This window comes from Candoia aspera, chromosome 2 (assembly GCF_035149785.1).
Source record: "Candoia aspera isolate rCanAsp1 chromosome 2, rCanAsp1.hap2, whole genome shotgun sequence".
Taxonomy (NCBI): Eukaryota; Metazoa; Chordata; class Lepidosauria; order Squamata; family Boidae; genus Candoia; species Candoia aspera.
In genome coordinates this window covers 1,856,909-1,879,277 of record NC_086154.1, presented here as the reverse complement: position 1 = coordinate 1,879,277, position 22,369 = coordinate 1,856,909, and the positions used below count along the sequence as shown (strand labels likewise).

Here is a 22,369-nt window from a genome sequence, read left to right as displayed (position 1 = left end):
CACTGGCACATTTCTGTTTTTAAAAAGCCTTGTTGACAAACAGTGATAACAAAAATGAGTGTATCAGATTAAAAGATGAGGCAGGCCATTAAAAATCCAATGCAGGTGGCCAGATGGAAAAGTCTCTAAGTAAAAATTGTTCTGAAAGGCATTTTTGGCTTCCAAATAGTTTCTAATCCTCTGATTAGTTCCTGGATTTGGAGGCCAAACAATCCAGCTTTGCAAAGGCTGAGAAATGTCCCTTTTCTCCACTGTCTTGTCTCCCATTCAGCCAATGGCTCACACTATTAGCAGCTTCCTTGCAATCTGAGGAGGAGCAGAAACTGGGTTGTGTGTCTCTTTCATGAAGGTGTTGAACATGGACAGGATTGGTTCTTCTGGGGACACCATAAGCCATTTTCTGAAATGCTAGAATTCCCCGCCCCCATTTCCTTCCTCAAACACAGGATGGATGGATCGGAGTCACTGATAGGTGGGGTTTCCAAGGCATCTGCCAGGTGATTCTCTTCAGATGCTGAGTCTTTTGATGATGGATGGATTGATCAATCAATTGATCAATCAATGGATCCAGAAGGAAACAGGTTGCTTTCACTGAATGGCACTGACAGTCCTGCAGAATCAATCAAGTTGATAAAACCTGCCTGAAATATTTCTTCAGTCAAAGGCTTTTGGCTTTTTCCATTTTCTCACCCAAACCTTGGAATCCAACCAAGCATAGCCATTTAAGTTAGTCCGTCCGTCTGTCCGTCTGTCCGTCTGTCCGTCTATCTATCTATCTATCTATCTATCAAAATTGTCACCGCCCATCTCCTCCGAACGGAGGGACTCTGGGTGGTTTACAGCATAAAACAATAACTATACAATAAAATTCCAATATAAAATACAGACTAAGACAACTTTAAAAACTACGGAATATAATAAAATCCTGATGGCTATGGTCTCATTCTGTCCTTGTGTAGGAGGGGCACTTCAAGGCACTAGCCAGCCCCAAGTATGACTATTCTCCTCCCTGCCCCATGCCCAGTGGCAGAGCCAGGTCTTCAATTCCCTCTGGAAGGCCAGGAGCGATGGGGCCAATCTCACCTCCGGGGGAAGGATGTTCCAAAGAGCGGGTGCCACTGCAGAGAACGCCTGCCTTCTGGACCCCGCCAGATGGTATTCTCTTGCAGATGGGGTCAACAGCATGCTCTCTCTGCATCTTTGCTCTGGGAATGTGTGAACAGTAGGACAGATCTTGCAAAAGCTCCTGGGCCTGTTCTGCTCTTTTTCCCCTTGTTCAGGAGGGTCCTGTGTCCTTCGAGGAGGTGGCTGTGTGTTTCTCCGAGGAGGAGTGGTCTCGGCTGGATCCTTGCCAAAAAGCCCTGCATCAAGAAGTCATGCTGGAGAATTGTAGGAACGTGGCCTCTCTGGGTAAGGGTTTGCTACTCTCCACTCAGAGTGTTCAGGAAGACATTTGGCAGTCAGATGCCATCAGCTGTTTCTTCTTAAAAAATCTCCAATCATATGTCACTTCCTGGGAGGGAGAAGGAAAAGGTCTGGCCTTCTCCTGCTCCAAGGAAGGAAAGAGGTCAGTGGCTCTCTGCTTAGATGCATCTCATGCCATTTCTCGTCTGGTGAATTTTTCCATTTCCATTTAAACATATGAGTGACAACCTAAGTCCTTGGCTTGAGGAGATGCTCAACTCCATCACGCTGGTTTCAGCTTTTTGGGCCCAGATGTTTAGACAGATGCCCAGATGCCCAAATGTCTGTCCTAGGAAGGATTGTCATTTCTTCAGGCTCTTGGGTGGATGCCTCTTCTTCCTTTTCATTTCTGTCCTGGGTCTTGGGATTAGGGGCGAAAAGGTGCCGTTTCTCCATTGCAAACATGCTGTTTAAGGTTAACGGAAGATCTCTAGGATTTCTTCTCTGCAAGCATGTGATTTTGGCAAGAGAAAAATGAATAGCAAATGGAAGTTAGTTTGGGTCTCACAGGTCTCTGCTATAATTGGCCGCGCTCCAAAAAATGTTAGGTTTTCTCCTGATTCTTCCTTAACTCAGAGCTGACTGTCTGTGAGATTTGAATATATAAGGATAATTCCAAACAAAAAGGATGCTTTAGATATTTTCAAAGCTTTTATGGCTCATGAATGTAGAAATAACCATTTCTATACCATGCCGTTGTAAGCATGCAAAAGTTCAAGATAGTGGAATTTGGCAAAAGTTCAGAAGGAAACTCATATCACTTCCTACATTTTGATCTTTTCCCCTAACCTCGCTATCGTTTTCATTTCTCCTTTCCTTTGAAGGAAATAACCGGCAGGAGAATAAAGACTCAAGGGAACTATTCCAGATGATCAGGCAGGGAGACGGAATGCAGAAACCTGCAACTCAAATGGAACTTGAAGGGCATGAGAGAAACCAGTCAAAGAATTGGAATCAGGAAAGCTCCTCTTCCATTGATGCTCAGAGGCAAGACTTCCTTGCCCAAGAAGAAAAAATAAAGAAAAAATATATTGGGAAAAGTGTAAAACTACTAAAAGACAAATTCGATGTACATGAACACTATCCAGCGCAAACCAAAGAAGATTATATATGTAGAGAAAATGAAAAAAATTACAATGGGACTTTCACTCTTTCTCGTGAAAATGGGTCCCTTACATCTTATGAAAGGATCCACACAGGAGAGAAGCCGTATCAATGCAGTGTGTGTGGAAAGAGCTTCAGCCATAATGTTTCCCTTACTTACCATAACAGGATCCACACAGGGGAGAAACCATATAAATGCATGGAATGTGGAAAGAGCTTTACTAATAGTAGCCATCTTACTTCCCATAAAAGGATTCACACAGGGGAGAAGCCATATAAATGCATGGAGTGTGGAAAGACCTTTATTCAGAACATTCAACTTATTTCCCATAGCTGGATCCACACAGGGGAGAAACCATATAAATGCATGGACTGTGGAAAAGGCTTTACTCTTAAAAGTCATCTTAATTCCCATAAAAGGATCCACACAGGGGAGAAGCCATATAAGTGCATGGAGTGTGGAAATCGTTTCAGTGAGAGCTGTTCCCTTACATCTCATAAAAGGATCCATACAGGAGAGAAACCATATAAGTGCATGGAGTGTGGAAAGACATTTACTCATAGCAGTCAGCTTACCTCTCATAAAAGGATCCACACAGGGGAGAAACCTTACAAATGCATGGAGTGTGGAAAAGGCTTCAGTCATAGTGTTTCCCTTACTTACCATAACAGGATCCACACAGGGGAGAAACCTTATAAATGCATGGAGTGTGGAAAGACCTTTACTCAGAGCAGTCAGCTTACTTCCCATAAAAGGATCCACACAGGGGAGAAGCCATATAAATGCGTGGTGTGTGGAAAAAACTACAGCCATAGTGTTTCCCTTACTTACCATAACAGGATCCACACAGGGGAGAAACCATATAAATGCATGGTTTGTGGAATGGGCTTTACTCAGAGCAGTCAGCTTACTTCCCATAAAAGGATCCACACAGGGGAGAAGCCATATAAATGCATGGTGTGTGGCAAGGGCTTGTATGACAATGTATCCCTTATGAGACATAAAAGGATCCATACAGGGGAGAAGCCATATAAATGCATGGAGTGTGGAAAAGGCTTCAGCCAACAGGGAAATCTTACTTCCCATGAAAGGATGCACAGAGGGGAGAAGCCATATAGATGTGCAGACTGTGGAAAGAGCTTCAGTCACAGTGGTTCTCTTACATACCATAACAGGATCCACGCAGGGGAGAAACCATATAAATGCTTGGAGTGTGGAATGGGTTTTACTGTTAGCAGTCATCTTACTTCCCATAAAAGGATCCACACAGGGGAAAAACCATATAAATGCAGAGAATGTGGAAAGAGCTTTGCTGAAAATGCATCCCTTATGAGACACAAAAGGATCCACACGGGGGAGAAGCCATATGAATGCATGGAGTGTGGAAAGAGCTTCAGTCACAGTGGTTCCCTTACTTCCCATAAAAGGATCCACACAGGGGAGAAGCCATATAAATGTGTGGAGTGTGGAAAGACTTTTACTACGAGCAGCGATCTTACTTCCCATAACAGGATCCACACAGGGGAGAAGCCATATAAATGTGTGGAGTGTGGAAAAAGCTTCAGTCACAGTGGTTCCCTTACTTCCCATAACAGGATCCACACAGAAGAGAAACCATATAAATGTGTGGAGTGTGGAAAGGGCTTCAGGAGAAGCAATGACCTAATTTGCCACACACAGATCCATTTAGGTGAGAATCCATATGAATTTTAGATTTAGTTGATTAAGTCTATGCATCTCCTATTTATGTATGCTGAAGTAGGAAAGGAAGGTTTTTCTGACTTTGACCCTCACAACTGGCAGCCCCAGAGAGATGAATTTACCAATGAAAACAAAAACAAGGGGCACCTCATTTTTAATTATGAACAGTGGATTTTTGAAGGTACCTTATTTGAAGGTGGCCAACAGTATTGCAATGAACATGAATTTGAGTAAACTCCAGGAGACAGTGGAGGACAGGAAGGCCTGGTGTGCTGTGGTCCATGGGGTCACGAAGAGTCGGACAACAGCACCACTGCACATCAATAAGAGAAAATCTTTTTTTCTTAGGTTTACGTTTATCCCAGTGTCCAGTTCATCCTGGTTCTGGGAGGGATGTGAACAGGCAGACATTTAACAGGTGCTGCTTCCCCAGGCAGTAGAAGGAGCTGCATCTCCCTGCTGCATCTCTTCAAGGCAAAGCTTTGTTGGTGTTTCTTCCACTATAGCAGACCTGCAGATAGAAATTCAGCTGATTCACAGTCACTTCTATTAGTTTAAACATTTCTTCTTATGCCTAATCCCCTTAGAATTATTTTCACCCTCCCTTTCTCATTCGTGAATACAGTCACAGTTTCTCAGAGGACCCTACACTTCTCTGTCCTCCCAAAAAGTTGGAAATGGTGCAGCAGAGAGGTTCTGGGGTCTGAAGCAGTATTGTGATCCAAAGGGAATGCAAGTTCCATCAGAGTACACAAAGAGAGAGATGGAGTGTGATACTGAATTGAATCACTGAATAATTGTGATACTGAATTGAAAGTGACAATTATGAGGATTTGTGCTTTAATTTTCTCATGAATCTTTCGTCCGTCCGTCCCAAGTTAGGGATACTCAGGAGAATGAGAATGAAAGTGACTCCATTCTGCTGACATTGCACATGATCAAGCAGGAAGGGAGACCCGTGGAAATCAGTGAGGACCAAAATAAAATAATACGAAATTAAGAAAAACTACTTCAGAGAACTATTTCAGTTCCTCCTGACCAAACAGACAGAAATGAGAAGGGGAAGTGCCTCTGGGATGTGAAGATACATATTTAGGATCATATTTTGCTTTTCTATGATGTGAAGAGGACTAGGAAAATGTCTAAATTTGATTTAAATAAAATTAAATATCAATGGTGTGGTTACTTTCCAGGCATGTATTAAATTGTCTTTCTGTTTAGTGGCATTAAAAAAATTTAACACAGGAAAATTTTTGGAAGGATTTGGGTGGGGGGCATACTTCAGGATTTCAGAGGCTCATGCTGGTTTGAAGCTTTTTATTCAAACTGCTCATCGATTCTGGGTCAAACTGGAGAATAAAGAAGGGGGCTGAAAAGAACAGAGAACTTTATTTATTTTTATTTATTTAAATTTGTATCACCACTCATCTCCCCCAATGGGGGACTCTGGGTGGTTTACAATAAAACTAATAAAAATATAAAAACCTAAATTACAATCTAAAAGCATAAATAAGATAATAAATATAAAATCCAAGATGAGATAAAATTAATAAGGGATGCTATGATGCCAACTACCCCCAGGTGGAGCTGTTACCCCCCCCCCTCCCAAGCAAGGCGACAGAACCAGGTCTTCCATTTCTTCTGGAAAGTGGGAGCAAGGAAATCCGTCTCAACTGCGGGGGGGGGGGGGGGGGGTTAGCGGTGGCAAGACATGCCAAAGGGCGGGCACCACTGCCGAGAAGTCCTGCCTCCTGGGCCCCACTAGATGAAATTCCTTTGCTGATGGGGTCTGTAGCATGCCCTCTCTGCCTGACCGGGTGGGGCGGGTCGATGTTATGGGGATGAGACGGTCCCTCAGGTAGCCTGGGGACTGGTTAACTCCTTTTTAAATTGCTTTTTAACCACTCCCCCCCCCTTTAAATTCTTTGTTTCACTCATTGTAGCTAAATCTTCTTTTCTTGCATTGTCTCCTCCAAATGAAGAGGAAACTCTTCAACCCAGTGGAGTCTCCAGCTCTTGGCTAGAACAAACTTTATACTTGCCTTTTCTCTTGTTTATTCATAACCTAAAGATATTCTGGTTAAATTCTCCCAAGGTCTTAAGCTTCCCTTTCATATTTCCTGAGGTATATTCCCTACTCAACCCCTAAGTAAAACAGATTTTTTTTGCCTCATGGTATTTGAGCTTTATATTCACTTTTCACTATTTGCCTTCCTTCATTTTGTAAGTCCGCCTTTTCTCCTCTCATAAGGGACGCCATTCTCCCACTGTTCATTTCTTTACCACAGCGCCGTGCTTTGAGGTAGAATTTCTAGAATGTCCACAAGTTTGACCTTTTTATTTGGAACTTGTTTTCTTTTGATATTTCTTTTTATTCAGGATCTTTTCTTCAGGATTGTTTTCATTGTTACAGGCTGCTACATAGTGTTTCACCAGTTATTCGCCGCCCAGAGTCTTGACTTTGAGAAGGCCAGCTGTATAAATTGAATCAACTAAATAGAAATCCATAGGAATCCTAATTTTCCTAACCCAGCTCCTCCCTCCCTGAGTCCCTGCCAACCCCCATCTTCCATCACTTCAGGCCTGACTTTGCTAATAACCAAAAGACCCAAGCTGTGTTTCTTTTTTTACATATAAAACTATTGGTTTTTCAAAGTATGGTTAAAATACAAAAGATAGAATACAGAAAAGGTAGTATACAGAACTGAAAAAAAAGAAAAACTATAAAGGTGCAGAAATAGAAAATGCAAGATGGTGACTTCCAACCTTCTCCAACACAGATAAAAATGCATATTATACAAATTTAATCTCTTACCATTAATTAAACATTTAATAACATTATTTCTATAAACTCAAACCATTTAATCATCAAAACCCAAAATCAGAACTTCATTTTTTTTCAGATAGAAGCAAATAGTCCAAACGTTTCCAAGTAGAACCAAATCCAGTCACGGCATTTTCTCTTATTAATGCTGTCAATTTAGCCATTTCTGCCAGTTCCATTAGTTTAACCATCCATTCCTCCCTTGAGGGAATTTGTGGATCTTTCCATCTTTGTGCACATAGGAGTCTTGCGATGTTACCGTATACAGCAGCAAAGTCCCATGCTGCTTCTCAAGCTGCTTATCCATCAAACCCAAGAAGAACGTTTCTATATCTGCTTTAAGAATCTTTTGAATCATAACACATACTTGATCCCAGAATTTCTTAGCCTTCCCACAAGTCCACCAGAGATGATAAAAAGTTCCTTCACCGTGAGAATATTTCCAACAAACATTTGATACCCCATTAAACATTTTTGACAACTTATCAGGTGTTAGATACTAGTGAGACATCATTTTATAAAAGTTCTCTTTCAGATTATAATTCAAACTAAATTTCAAACCTTTATTCCACATATTCTCCAATTGTTCAAGCATAATATTATATCCGAAATTCTTAGCCCATTTAATCATACAATCTTTAACATACTCATCTTCTAAGTTCATTTGCAGCAACATTTTATACATCTTCATAATAACATGTTCATCATTTGTACAAAGTTCCATTTCAATTTTTTTTTCATTAACAAAATTATAAATCTTTTTATTCAAATTAAATTGTTCTGACAATTGCACAAACGTGACAGGTACGACCTTCCAACGTGACAGGTACGACCTTCATTCCCTTGTTTAGGTTCACCTTCCTTAAAGTTCAACAAGTCTTTATATCTCAACCAGCTTGGTTTCCCCACCATTTCTCTTCTAAAGAAAGCTTCTTGAGGTGACAACCACATAGGTACATTAGGAGACAATCTTAATTTATATTTATTCCAAATTCTCAATATGGCATGCCTAACAAAATGATTTTTAAAATCTTTATTAACTTTATCATACCACAAATAGATGTGCCACCCAAATCTCAGATTGTGTCCTTCCAACTCCAATAACTTATTCTTCAAACTCAACCAATCTTTCATCCAAAGCAAACAACAAGCATCCAAACACAATTTCTAGGGCCCCTTGTTCTTTAGTATCTTGTAGCAGTTTGTTTTTAATTCTTGATTTCTTCCCTTCCCAAATAAACTTAGAAATATCCTTCTGCCATTGTTTAAATGGTACATCTGTTGTCAAAATCAGTATAGTCTGAAAAAGAAACAACATCCTAGGCAAAACATCCTAATCACAGATATCTGCCCCATAAGTGACAGTTGTAAGTTTTCCCATCTTAACAAGTCTTTTTAAACATTATTTCCAAATTTTAACATAATTATTCTGAAACAACATACAATTCATATTTGATAACATCACCCCCAGATATCTGACCTTCTTTTCAATTTTAAAGCCAGTTTTAACCATCAACAATTCTTGGTTATACATAGTCATATTTTTGACCAACATCTTTGTTTTTTGTTTGTTTATTTTAAGGCAAATTACCATTGGCTGATTACATTAGCACTTTTTGTGTATACACCCAAGAACTAAACTGGGGGGAAGAGGCTTTAGTTGACCAATTCCAAGAAGGTTTGTCAGATGAAATACTAGATGAGCTGGCTAGGACTGAATGCCCCCAAAAGTTACAAGCGCTGATGCACCTCTGTCTGAGAATTGATGGACGCTTGCAACAACAACGAACCAGATGTCCTGTTAATTCAGGGCTCAGCACATGGCACAGAATTGGAAGGCATCAGAAGAACCTATGCAATTAAGAGGTGCTCGTTCCCACCTTACCCCGGAAGAGAAGGAACGTAGATGGCAGAAGGGCTTATATTTATATTGTGCCGGTCCGGGACACATGGCCTTCAATTGTCTTGTAAAAATTTGTTCAAACAAGGCGTCGGGAAACGGGAACTGCCCAACCTAAGGGGGCACTTAGGTTGGATAAAGTTGGCAACAAGCCCGAGTTCAATACCTCATCTAGTATTTCCTGAACATTTTTCGGTACCAGTGATCCTTCAAATTGAACAATCTCCTTCAATTACAGTCCAGGCAATGATAGATTCGGGGGTGTCATGAGTACTGATGGCGAGCAGGAGGGGGCCTCTATCCAGGGGGGAAAATGCATGCGTAGTACTGAGGAATTAAGCAGCCATTCAAAGAGACACAGATCAGACCTGCCTTAACTTTTGGGGTTTATCTGTCTGGGTTTTTCCCATGCTTCTTCAGTTTGTTAGGATTTTCTGTCTTATGTAGCAGTAATAAACACTAGAGACCTATTCCTTGTCTCAGCGTGATTCCTGACTGTTAGGACAGGGGGCCTCCACAAGCTTTATGGGTTTGAAATTTGCTAATAGGTGGAAGATTCCCCAAAATAGAATCGAACCCCCTACGATGGTGGAGACAATTGATGGTAGACCACTATGCTCTGGACCGGTGTCCACAATCACTGAACAATTAGCTATGAGGATTGGAGAGCATTTCGAGTGGATTGAATTCTTTGTGGTGGATACGCCTCGCTTTCTGTTGGTCCTGGGATTGGATTGGCTGAGAATTCATGAACCTTGCATCTCTTGGTCCAGTGGAATAATAGCATTTCCTAGCCCACATTGCACTCTGCATGTAACTAGAAGTTTACAAGCTAGTGATGTAACAACAATGGAGTCAACAATCCCTATTCACTACCAGGAATACTTGGATGTCTTCAATGAGAAGGAAGCGGAATGACTTCCTCCTCATCGAAGGTACGATTGTGCCATTGATCTCATACCTGGTGCTAAACTTCCTATGGGAAGAATCTATACACTCTCTGAACCTGAAAGGGAGGCACTTAAGATGTTCCTGGACACTAATTTACAGAAAGGATTTACCAGACCCTCCACTTCACCTGTTGCAGCCTCTGTACTCTTCATAAAGAAGAAAACAGGAGAATTACGGCTCTGCTGTGACTATCATAAACTTAACGATATTACCATCAAGAACCGGTATCCCTTGCCACTGATTTCAGAGTTGCTAGAAAAAGGGGTGCTTGGATATTTACTAAACGGGACTTGAGCTTGTAACCTGATAAGAATTAGACGAGATGAGTGTAAGATGGCATTCCGCACACATTATGGTCATTTTGAGTTCTCTGTGATGCTGTTTGGCCTGACAAATGCTCCTGCAGTATTCATGCAATTCATGCATGAGATATTCTGAGATTTTTTGGATCAATTCTTGGTAATTTATTTAGACGATGTTCTGATTTACTCTACCTGTTTGAAAGAACATAGTTAGCATGTACGCATAGTATTACAATGGCTTCGCGAAAATCAACTTTATGCCAAATTGGAAAAATGCCAGTTTGATCAAATGATCATAGAATTTTTAGGTCACCAAATTTCTGCCAATGGTGTAGAGATGGAGCCAGACAAGGTACACGTGATCCAGCCTTGGCAACCACCACACAGAGTGAAGGATGTTTAACATCTATTGGGATTTGCGAACTATTATAGGAACTTCATACCACGATTTGCAGAAGTTACAAACCCGTTGACCAATTCATTACAGAAGCAGGCAAAATTCCATTGGGGAGAAGCTGAAAATCACACGTTTGAGACATTAAAAGAAGCCTTCATGTCCAAACCCATCTTGAAACATCCAAATCCCTTACAACCATTTGTAGTTGAGACTGATGCTTTGGATGTAGCCATTGGTGTAGTATTGCTTCAGAAGGACCTTTAAACTAACCAGCTGTGTCCATGTGCATATTATTCTAGGAAATTGGTGGTAGCAGAACAAGCATATACCATATGGGATAAGGAACTGTTGGCTATTAAAGTAGCCTTTGAAGTATGGAGACACCATCTAGAAGGAGCCAGACGTATCATTGAAGTTAGGACGGACCATCGCAATCTAGAACATCTGAAAACAGCATGAAATCTAAATAAAAGACAAATCCGATGGTCCTTGTTCTTCTCTCATTTCAACTTTCAAGTAACATATTGTCATGTTCACCATTTCAATGTGTTGTTCACATCGTAAAGTTTCACATGTCAAACTGTTCTTCCGTGTCTTACATGCTTGAACGTTTGCTGGTATTTTCCATTATTGCTGTGCTCCTTATTTTGCTACTTTGGAATGTATGTTTGGGTTTGCAACTCTGTTCAAGGTTACTTTCCCAGGCAGATGTAACGGTTGCTAGCACCTAGGAGAGGGTGGTTGCTAACGAGCGCTCGGGGCGGGACTGGGTTGGAAGCAAGGCATTTAAGTTTGTATTTGGCGCGCTTTTGCTCATTCTCAGCTTTCTCTGTATTTGCATACTATTCCTTTAATAAATCAGTTATCTTTAAGCCCGGGCTTGTGAGACTGAGTATTTGGGATTAGGCAACCATTACACATATATTCCAAGGGGCAAAAACCAACAGGCAGACACCCTCTCAAGGAAACCAGAGTATGATAGATCAGCAACTACTTCTGTGCTCAGATCTGTGATGTCTTTGGAATGATTTGAGGCCATACAACAAACAGGAGACCTCATACAACAATTGCGAAATCAGTCAGGTAAACCTGTGAGATAAACCTTACTGAGAAACCTGTGAGGTAAACCTGTGAAGTAAAACTGTGAGGTAAACTTTACTGAGAAACCCGTGAGGTAAACCTCTCAGGTAAACTTTACTGAGAAACCAGTCAGGTAAACCCGTGAGGTAAACCTTACTTAGAAACCTGTGAGGTAAACACGTGAGCTAAACTTTACTGAGAATCCTGTGAGGTAAACCTGTGAGGTAAAGTTTACTGAGAAATCTGTGAGGTAAACCTGTGAGGTAATCCTTACATAGAAACCTGTGAGGTAAACCCGTGTGGTAAACCTTACTGAGAAACCGGTGAGGTAAACCCGTGAGGCAAACTTTACTGAGAAACCTGTGAGGTAAACCCGTGTGGTAAACCTTACTGAGAAACATGTGAGGTAACCCTGTGAGGTAAACATTACTGAGCAAACCCTGAGGTAAACTTAATGAGAAACCTGTGAGGTAAACCTGTGAGGTAAACTTTACTGAGAAACCTGTGAGGTAAACCTGTGAGGTAAACTTTACTGAGAAACCTGTGAGGTAAACCTGTGAGGTAAACTTTACTGAGAAAACTCTGAGGTAAATTTTACTGAGAAACCTCTGAGGTAAACTTTACTGAGAAACCTCTGAGGTAAACCTGTGAGGTAAACTTTACTGAGAAAAGTCTGAGGTAAACTTTACTGAGAAACATGTGAGGTAAACCCGTGAGGCAGACTTTACTGAGAAACCTGTGAGGTAAACCCGTGTGGTAAACCTTACTGAGAAACATGTGAGGTAACCCTGTGAGGTAAACATTACTGAGCAAACACTGAGGTAAACTTAATGAGAAACCTGTGAGGTAAACCTGTGAGGTAAACTTTACTGAGAAACCTGTGAGGTAAACCTGTGAGGTAAACTTTACTTAGAAACCTGTGAGGTAAACCTGTGAGGTAAACTTTACTGAGAAAAGTCTGAGGTAAACCTTACTGAGAAACTGGTGAGGTAAACCTGTGAGGTAAACTTTACTTAGAAACCTGTGAGGTAAACCTGTGAGGTAAACTTTACTGAGAAAAGTCTGAGGTAAACCTTACTGAGAAACCGGTGAGGTAAACCCGTGAGGCAAACTTTACTGAGAAACCTGTGAGGTAAACCCGTGTGGTAAACCTTACTGAGAAACATGTGAGGTAACCCTGTGAGGTAAACATTACTGAGCAAACTCTGAGGTAAACTTAATGAGAAACCTGTGAGGTAAACCTGTGAGGTAAACTTTACTGAGAAACCTGTGAGGTAAACCTGTGAGGTAAACTTTACTGAGAAACCCGTGAGGTAAACCCATGAGGTAAACTTTACTGAGAAACCTGTGAGGTAAACCTGTGAGGTAAACTTTAATGAGAAACCTGTAAGGTAAACCCATGAGGTAAACATTACTGAGAAACCTGTGAGGTAAACCCATGAGGTAAACTTTACTGAGAAACCCGTGAGGTAAACCTGTGAGGTAAACTTTACTGAGAAACCTGTGAGGTAAACCCTTGAGGTAAACTTTACTGAGACACCTGTGATTTAAACCCTTGAGGTAAACTTTACTGAAAAACCTGTGAGGTAAACCCGTGTGGTAAACCTTACTGAGAAACCGGTGAGGTAAACCCGTGAGGCAAACTTTACTGAGAAACCTGTGAGGTAAACCCGTGTGGTAAACCTTACTGAGAAACATGTGAGGTAACCCTGTGAGGTAAACATTACTGAGCAAACCCTGAGGTAAACTTAATGAGAAACCTGTGAGGTAAACCTGTGAGGTAAACTTTACTGAGAAACCTGTGAGGTAAACCTGTGAGGTAAACTTTACTGAGAAACCTGTGAGGTAAACCTGTGAGGTAAACTTTACTGAGAAAACTCTGAGGTAAATTTTACTGAGAAACCTCTGAGGTAAACTTTACTGAGAAACCTCTGAGGTAAACCTGTGAGGTAAACTTTACTGAGAAAAGTCTGAGGTAAACTTTACTGAGAAACATGTGAGGTAAACCCGTGAGGCAGACTTTACTGAGAAACCTGTGAGGTAAACCCGTGTGGTAAACCTTACTGAGAAACATGTGAGGTAACCCTGTGAGGTAAACATTACTGAGCAAACACTGAGGTAAACTTAATGAGAAACCTGTGAGGTAAACCTGTGAGGTAAACTTTACTGAGAAACCTGTGAGGTAAACCTGTGAGGTAAACTTTACTTAGAAACCTGTGAGGTAAACCTGTGAGGTAAACTTTACTGAGAAAAGTCTGAGGTAAACCTTACTGAGAAACTGGTGAGGTAAACCTGTGAGGTAAACTTTACTTAGAAACCTGTGAGGTAAACCTGTGAGGTAAACTTTACTGAGAAAAGTCTGAGGTAAACCTTACTGAGAAACCGGTGAGGTAAACCCGTGAGGCAAACTTTACTGAGAAACCTGTGAGGTAAACCCGTGTGGTAAACCTTACTGAGAAACATGTGAGGTAACCCTGTGAGGTAAACATTACTGAGCAAACTCTGAGGTAAACTTAATGAGAAACCTGTGAGGTAAACCTGTGAGGTAAACTTTACTGAGAAACCTGTGAGGTAAACCTGTGAGGTAAACTTTACTGAGAAACCCGTGAGGTAAACCCATGAGGTAAACTTTACTGAGAAACCTGTAAGGTAAACCCATGAGGTAAACATTACTGAGAAACCTGTGAGGTAAACCCATGAGGTAAACTTTACTGAGAAACCCGTGAGGTAAACCTGTGAGGTAAACTTTACTGAGAAACCTGTGAGGTAAACCCTTGAGGTAAACTTTACTGAGACACCTGTGATTTAAACCCTTGAGGTAAACTTTACTGAAAAACCTGTGAGGTAAACCCGTGTGGTAAACCTTACTGAGAAACATGTGAGGTAACCCTGTGAGGTAAACATTACTGAGCAAACTCTGAGGTAAACTTAATGAGAAACCTGTGAGGTAAACCTGTGAGGTAAACTTTACTGAGAAACCTGTGAGGTAAACCTGTGAGGTAAACTTTACTGAGAAACCTGTGAGGTAAACTTTACTGAGAAAACTCTGAGGTAAATTTTACTGAGAAACCTCTGAGGTAAACTTTACTGAGAAACCTCTGAGGTAAACCTGTGAGGTAAACTTTACTGAGAAAACTCTGAGGTAAATTTTACTGAGAAACCTCTGAGGTAAACTTTACTGAGAAACCTCTGAGGTAAACCTGTGAGGTAAACTTTACTGAGAAAAGTCTGAGGTAAAGTTTACTGAGAAACATGTGAGGTAAACCCGTGAGGCAGACTTTACTGAGAAACCTGTGCGGTAAACCCGTGAGGCAAACGTTACTGAGAAACCTGTGAGGTAAACCTGTGAGGTAATCCTTACATAGAAACCTGTGAGGTAAACCCGTGTGGTAAACCTTACTGAGAAACCGGTGAGGTAAACCCGTGAGGCAAACTTTACTGAGAAACCTGTGAGGTAAACCCGTGTGGTAAACCTTACTGAGAAACATGTGAGGTAACCCTGTGAGGTAAACATTACTGAGCAAACTCTGAGGTAAACTTAATGAGAAACCTGTGAGGTAAACCCATGAGGTAAACTTTACTGAGAAACCTGTGAGGTAAACCTGTGAGGTAAACTTTACTGAGAAACCCGTGAGGTAAACCCATGAGGTAAACTTTACTGAGAAACCTGTGAGGTAAACCTGTTAGATAAACTTTAATGAGAAACCTGTAAGGTAAACCCATGAGGTAAACATTACTGAGAAACCCGTGAGGTAAACCCATGAGGTAAACTTTACTTAGAAACCTGTGAGGTAAACCTGTGAGGTAAACTTTACTGAGAAAAGTCTGAGGTAAACCTTACTGAGAAACCGGTGAGGTAAACCCGTGAGGCAAACTTTACTGAGAAACCTGTGAGGTAAACCCGTGTGGTAAACCTTACTGAGAAACATGTGAGGTAACCCTGTGAGGTAAACATTACTGAGCAAACTCTGAGGTAAACTTAATGAGAAACCTGTGAGGTAAACCTGTGAGGTAAACTTTACTGAGAAACCTGTGAGATAAACCTGTGAGGTAAACTTTACTGAGAAACCTGTGAGGTAAACCTGTGAGGTAAACTTTACTGAGAAAACTCTGAGGTAAATTTTACTGAGAAACCTCTGAGGTAAACTTTACTGAGAAACCTCTGAGGTAAACCTGTGAGGTAAACTTTACTGAGAAACCTGTGAGGTAAACCCTTGAGGTAAACTTTACTGAGACACCTGTGATTTAAACCCGTGTGGTAAACCTTACTGAGAAACATGTGAGGTAACCCTGTGAGGTAAACATTACTGAGCAAACTCTGAGGTAAACTTAATGAGAAACCTGTGAGGTAAACCTGTGAGGTAAACTTTACTGAGAAACCTGTGAGGTAAACCTGTGAGGTAAACTTTACTGAGAAACCTGTGAGGTAAACCTGTGAGGTAAACTTTACTGAGAAAACTCTGAGGTAAATTTTACTGAGAAACCTCTGAGGTAAACTTTACTGAGAAACCTCTGAGGTAAACCTGTGAGGTAAACTTTACTGAGAAAAGTCTGAGGTAAACTTTACTGAGAAACATGTGAGGTAAACCCGTGAGGCAGACTTTACTGAGAAACCTGTGCGGTAAACCCGTGAGGCAAACGTTACTGAGAAACCTGTGAGGTAAACCTGTGAGGTAATCCTTACATAGAAACCTGTGAGGTAAACCCGTGTGGTAAACCTTACTGAGAAACCGGTGAGGTAAACCCGTGAGGCAAACTTTACTGAGAAACCTGTGAGGTAAACCCGTGTGGTAAACCTTACTGAGAAACATGTGAGGTAACCCTGTGAGGTAAACATTACTGAGAAACCTGTGAGGTAAACCTGTGAGGTAAACTTTACTGAGAAACCTGTGAGGTAAACCTGTTAGATAAACTTTAATGAGAAACCTGTAAGGTAAACCCATGAGGTAAACATTACTGAGAAACCTGTGAGGTAAACCCATGAGGTAAACTTTACTGAGAAACCCGTGAGGTAAACATTACTGAGAAAACTCTGAGGTAAACTTTACTGAGAAACTTGTGAGGTAAACCTGTGAGGTAAACTTTACTTAGAAACCTGTGAGGTAAACCTGTGAGGTAAACTTTACTGAGAAACCTGTGAGGTAAACCTGTGAGGTAAACTTTACTGAGAAACCTGTGAGGTAAACCCTTGAGGTAAACTTCACTGAGACACCTGTGATTTAAACCCTTGAGGTAAACTTTACTGAGAAACCCGTGAGGTAAACCTGTGAGGTAAACTTTACTGAGAAACCTGTGAGGTAAACTTTACTGAGAGACCTGTGAGGTAAACCTGTGAGGTAAACTTTACTGAGAAACCTGTGAGGTAAACCTGTGAGGTAAACTTTACTGAGAAACCTGTGAGGTAAACTTTACTGAGAGACCTGTGCGGTAAACCCTTGAGGTAAACTTTACTGAGCAACCTGTGAGGTAAACCCTTGAGGTAAACTTTACTGGCGTGGGCTGGTCCATGAAGTCACAAAGAGTTGGAAGCGACTGAATGAATAAACAACACCAAACTTTACTGAGAATCCTGTGAGGTAAACCCTTGGGGTAAACTTTACTTAGAAATCTGTGAGGTAAACCCTTGAGGCAAACGTTACTGAGAAACCTGTGAGGTAAACCTGTGAGGTAATCCTTACATAGAAACCTGTGAGGTAAACCCGTGTGGTAAACCTTACTGAGAAACCGGTGAGGTAAACCCGTGAGGCAAACTTTACTGAGAAACCTGTGAGGTAAACCCGTGTGGTAAACCTTACTGAGAAACATGTGAGGTAACCCTGTGAGGTAAACATTACTGAGCAAACTCTGAGGTAAACTTAATGAGAAACCTGTGAGGTAAACCTGTGAGGTAAACTTTACTGAGAAAACTCTGAGGTAAATTTTACTGAGAAACCTCTGAGGTAAACTTTACTGAGAAACCTCTGAGGTAAACCTGTGAGGTAAACTTTACTGAGAAAAGTCTGAGGTAAACTTTACTGAGAAACCTCTGAGGTAAACCTGTGAGGTAAACTTTACTGAGAAACCTGTGAGGTAAACCCTTGAGGTAAACTTTACTGAGACACCTGTGATTTAAACCCTTGAGGTAAACTTTACTGAGAAACCTGTGAGGTAAACCCGTGTGGTAAACCTTACTGAGAAACATGTGAGGTAACCCTGGGAGGTAAACATTACTGAGCAAACTCTGAGGTAAACTTAATGAGAAACCTGTGAGGTAAACCTGTGAGGTAAACTTTACTGAGAAACCTGTGAGGTAAACCTGTGAGGTAAACTTTACTGAGAAACCTGTGAGGTAAACCTGTGAGGTAAACTTTACTGAGAAAACTCTGAGGTAAATTTTACTGAGAAACCTCTGAGGTAAACTTTACTGAGAAACCTCTGAGGTAAACCTGTGAGGTAAACTTTACTGAGAAAAGTCTGAGGTAAACTTTACTGAGAAACATGTGAGGTAAACCCGTGAGGCAGACTTTACTGAGAAACCTGTGCGGTAAACCCGTGAGGCAAACGTTACTGAGAAACCTGTGAGGTAAACCTGTGAGGTAATCCTTACATAGAAACCTGTGAGGTAAACCCGTGTGGTAAACCTTACTGAGAAACCGGTGAGGTAAACCCGTGAGGCAAACTTTACTGAGAAACCTGTGAGGTAAACCCGTGTGGTAAACCTTACTGAGAAACATGTGAGGTAACCCTGTGAGGTAAACATTACTGAGAAACCTGTGAGGTAAACCTGTGAGGTAAACTTTACTGAGAAACCTGTGAGGTAAACCTGTTAGATAAACTTTAATGAGAAACCTGTAAGGTAAACCCATGAGGTAAACATTACTGAGAAACCTGTGAGGTAAACCCATGAGGTAAACTTTACTGAGAAACCCGTGAGGTAAACATTACTGAGAAAACTCTGAGGTAAACTTTACTGAGAAACTTGTGAGGTAAACCTGTGAGGTAAACTTTACTTAGAAACCTGTGAGGTAAACCTGTGAGGTAAACTTTACTGAGAAACCTGTGAGGTAAACCTGTGAGGTAAACTTTACTGAGAAACCTGTGAGGTAAACCCTTGAGGTAAACTTCACTGAGACACCTGTGATTTAAACCCTTGAGGTAAACTTTACTGAGAAACCCGTGAGGTAAACCTGTGAGGTAAACTTTACTGAGAAACCTGTGAGGTAAACTTTACTGAGAGACCTGTGAGGTAAACCTGTGAGGTAAACTTTACTGAGAAACCTGTGAGGTAAACCTGTGAGGTAAACTTTACTGAGAAACCTGTGAGGTAAACTTTACTGAGAGACCTGTGCGGTAAACCCTTGAGGTAAACTTTACTGAGCAACCTGTGAGGTAAACCCTTGAGGTAAACTTTACTGGCGTGGGCTGGTCCATGAAGTCACAAAGAGTTGGAAGCGACTGAATGAATAAACAACACCAAACTTTACTGAGAATCCTGTGAGGTAAACCCTTGGGGTAAACTTTACTTAGAAATCTGTGAGGTAAACCCTTGAGGCAAACGTTACTGAGAAACCTGTGAGGTAAACCTGTGAGGTAATCCTTACATAGAAACCTGTGAGGTAAACCCGTGTGGTAAACCTTACTGAGAAACCGGTGAGGTAAACCCGTGAGGCAAACTTTACTGAGAAACCTGTGAGGTAAACCCGTGTGGTAAACCTTACTGAGAAACATGTGAGGTAACCCTGTGAAGTAAACATTACTGAGGAAACTCTGAGGTAAACTTAAAGAGAAACCTGTGAGGTAAACCTGTGAGGTAAACTTTACTGAGAAACCTGTGAGGTAAACCCTTGAGGTAAACTTTACTGAGACACCTGTGATTTAAACCCTTGAAGTAAACTTTACTGAGAAACCCGTAAGGTAAACCTGTGAGGTAAACTTTACTTAGAAACCTGTGAGGTAAACCTGTGAGGTAAACTTTACTGAGAAAAGTCTGAGGTAAACCTTACTGAGAAACCGGTGAGGTAAACCCGTGAGGCAAACTTTACTGAGAAACATGTGAGGTAAACCCGTGTGGTAAACCTTACTGAGAAACATGTGAGGTAACCCTGTGAGGTAAACATTACTGAGCAAACTCTGAGGTAAACTTAATGAGAAACCTGTGAGGTAAACCTGTGAGGTAAACTTTACTGAGAAACCCGTGAGGTAAACCCATGAGGTAAACTTTACTGAGAAACCTGTGAGGTAAACCTGTGAGGTAAACTTTAATGAGAAACCTGTAAGGTAAACCCATGAGGTAAACATTACTGAGAAACCTGTGAGGTAAACCCATGAGGTAAACTTTACTGAGAAACCCGTGAGGTAAACATTACTGAGAAAACTCTGAGGTAAACTTTACTGAGAAACTTGTGAGGTAAACCTGTGAGGTAAACTTTACTTAGAAACCTGTGAGGTAAACCTGTGAGGTAAACTTTACTGAGAAACCTGTGAGGTAAACCTGTGAGGTAAACTTTACTGAGAAACCTGTGAGGTAAACCCTTGAGGTAAACTTTACTGAGATACCTGTGATTTAAACCCTTGAGGTAAACTTTACTGAGCAAACTCTGAGGTAAACTTAATGAGAAACCTGTGAGGTAAACCCGTGAGGTCAACTTTACTGAGAAACCTGTGAGGTAAACCCACGAGGTAACATTTACTGTGAAACCTGTGAGGTAAACCCGTGAGGTGACATTTACTGTGAAACCTGTGAGGTAAACCTGTGAGGTAAAGTTTACTGAGAAACCTGTGAGGTAAACCTGTGAGGTAAACTTTAATGAGAAACCTGTGAGGTAAACCCATGAGGTAAACTTTACTGAGAATCCTGTGAGGTAAACCTGTGAGGCAAACTTTACTGAGAAACCTGAGAGGTAAACCTGTGAGGAAAACTATACTGAGAAACTTGTGAAGTAAACCTGTGAGGTAAACTTTACTGAGAAAACTCTGAGGTAAATTTTACTGAGAAACCTGTGAGGTAAACTTTACTGAGAAACCTGTGAGGTAAACCTGTGAGGTAAACTTTAGTTAGAAACCTGTGAGGTAAACCCGTGAGGTCAACTTTACTGAGAAACCTGTGAGGTAAACCCATGAGGTAACATTTACTGTGAAACCTGTGAGGTAAACCCGTGAGGTGACATTTACTGTGAAACCTGTGAGGTAAACCTGTGAGGTAAAGTTTACTGAGAAACCTGTGAGGTAAACCTGTGAGGTAAACTTTACTGAGAAACCTGTGAGGTAAACTTTACTGAGAAACATGTGAGGTAAACCTGTGAGGTAAGCTTTACTGAGAAACCTCTGAGGTAAACCTGTGAGGTAAACTTTACTTAGAAATCTGTGAGGTAAACCTGTGAGGTAAACTTTACTGAGCAAACTCTGTGGTAAACTTAATGAGAAACCTGTGAGGTAAACCTGTGAGGTAAACTTTTCTTAGAAATCTGTGAGGTAAACCTTTGAGGTAAACTTTTCTTAGAAATCTGTGAGGTAAACCCGTGAGGTAAACTTTACTGAGAAAACTCTGAGGTAAATTTTACTGAGAAACCTGTGAGGTAAACTTTACTGAGAAACCTGTGAGGTAAACCTGTGAGGTAAACTTTAGTTAGAAACCTGTGAGGTAAACCCGTGAGGTCAACTTTACTGAGAAACCTGTGAGGTAAACCCACGAGGTAACATTTACTGTGAAACCTGTGAGGTAAACCCGTGAGGTGACATTTACTGTGAAACCTGTGAGGTAAACCTGTGAGGTGTACTTTACTGAGAAACCTGTGAGGTAAACCTGTGAGGTAAACTTTAATGAGAAACCTGTGAGGTAAACCCATGAGGTAAACTTTACTGAGAATCCTGTGAGGTAAACCCGTGAGGCAAACTTTACTGAGAAACCTGAGAGGTAAACCTGTGAGGAAAACTATACTGAGAAACTTGTGAAGTAAACCTGTGAGGTAAACTTTACTGAGAAAACTCTGAGGTAAATTTTACTGAGAAACCTGTGAGGTAAACTTTACTGAGAAACCTGTGAGGTAAACCTGTGAGGTAAACTTTAGTTAGAAACCTGTGAGGTAAACCCGTGAGGTCAACTTTACTGAGAAACCTGTGAGGTAAACCCATGAGGTAACATTTACTGTGAAACCTGTGAGGTAAACCCGTGAGGTGACATTTACTGTGAAACCTGTGAGGTAAACCTGTGAGGTAAAGTTTACTGAGAAACCTGTGAGGTAAACCTGTGAGGTAAACTTTACTGAGAAACCTGTGAGGTAAACTTTACTGAGAAACATGTGAGGTAAACCTGTGAGGTAAGCTTTACTGAGAAACCTCTGAGGTAAACCTGTGAGGTAAACTTTACTTAGAAATCTGTGAGGTAAACCTGTGAGGTAAACTTTACTGAGCAAACTCTGTGGTAAACTTAATGAGAAACCTGTGAGGTAAACCTGTGAGGTAAACTTTTCTTAGAAATCTGTGAGGTAAACCTTTGAGGTAAACGTTTCTTAGAAATCTGTGAGGTAAACCCGTGAGGTGACATTTACTGTGAAACCTGTGAGGTAAACCCGTGAGGTGACATTTACTGTGAAACCTGTGAGGTAAACCTGTGAGGTAAAGTTTACTGAGAAACCTGTGAGGTAAACCTGTGAGGTAAACTTTACTG

The 22,369-nt window shown here is 41.1% G+C and overlaps 1 protein-coding gene across 8 annotated transcripts in view; it reads left to right on the top strand.

Moving 5' to 3' along the window:
- The window catches only part of LOC134491916 (zinc finger protein 91-like), a 485,354-nt gene that overhangs the window by 246,525 nt on the left and 216,460 nt on the right, over window positions 1-22,369 (top strand). Inside the window, exons 4-6 of one of the 8 annotated variants that reach the window (XM_063295980.1) lie at window positions 1,281-1,410; window positions 2,289-4,259; window positions 5,149-5,475. The exons of 4 other annotated variants lie outside the window; for them this stretch is intronic. In XM_063295980.1, the coding sequence (XP_063152050.1) occupies window positions 1,281-1,410; window positions 2,289-4,259; window positions 5,149-5,270 (2,223 nt within the window). In that variant the 3' untranslated portion in view covers window positions 5,271-5,475. Of the gene's footprint in view, window positions 1-1,280; window positions 1,411-2,288; window positions 4,260-5,148; window positions 5,476-22,369 lie in introns of those variants that run through there. 3 more of the 8 variants (XM_063295979.1, XM_063295981.1, XM_063295987.1) reach the window with 3 other exon arrangements.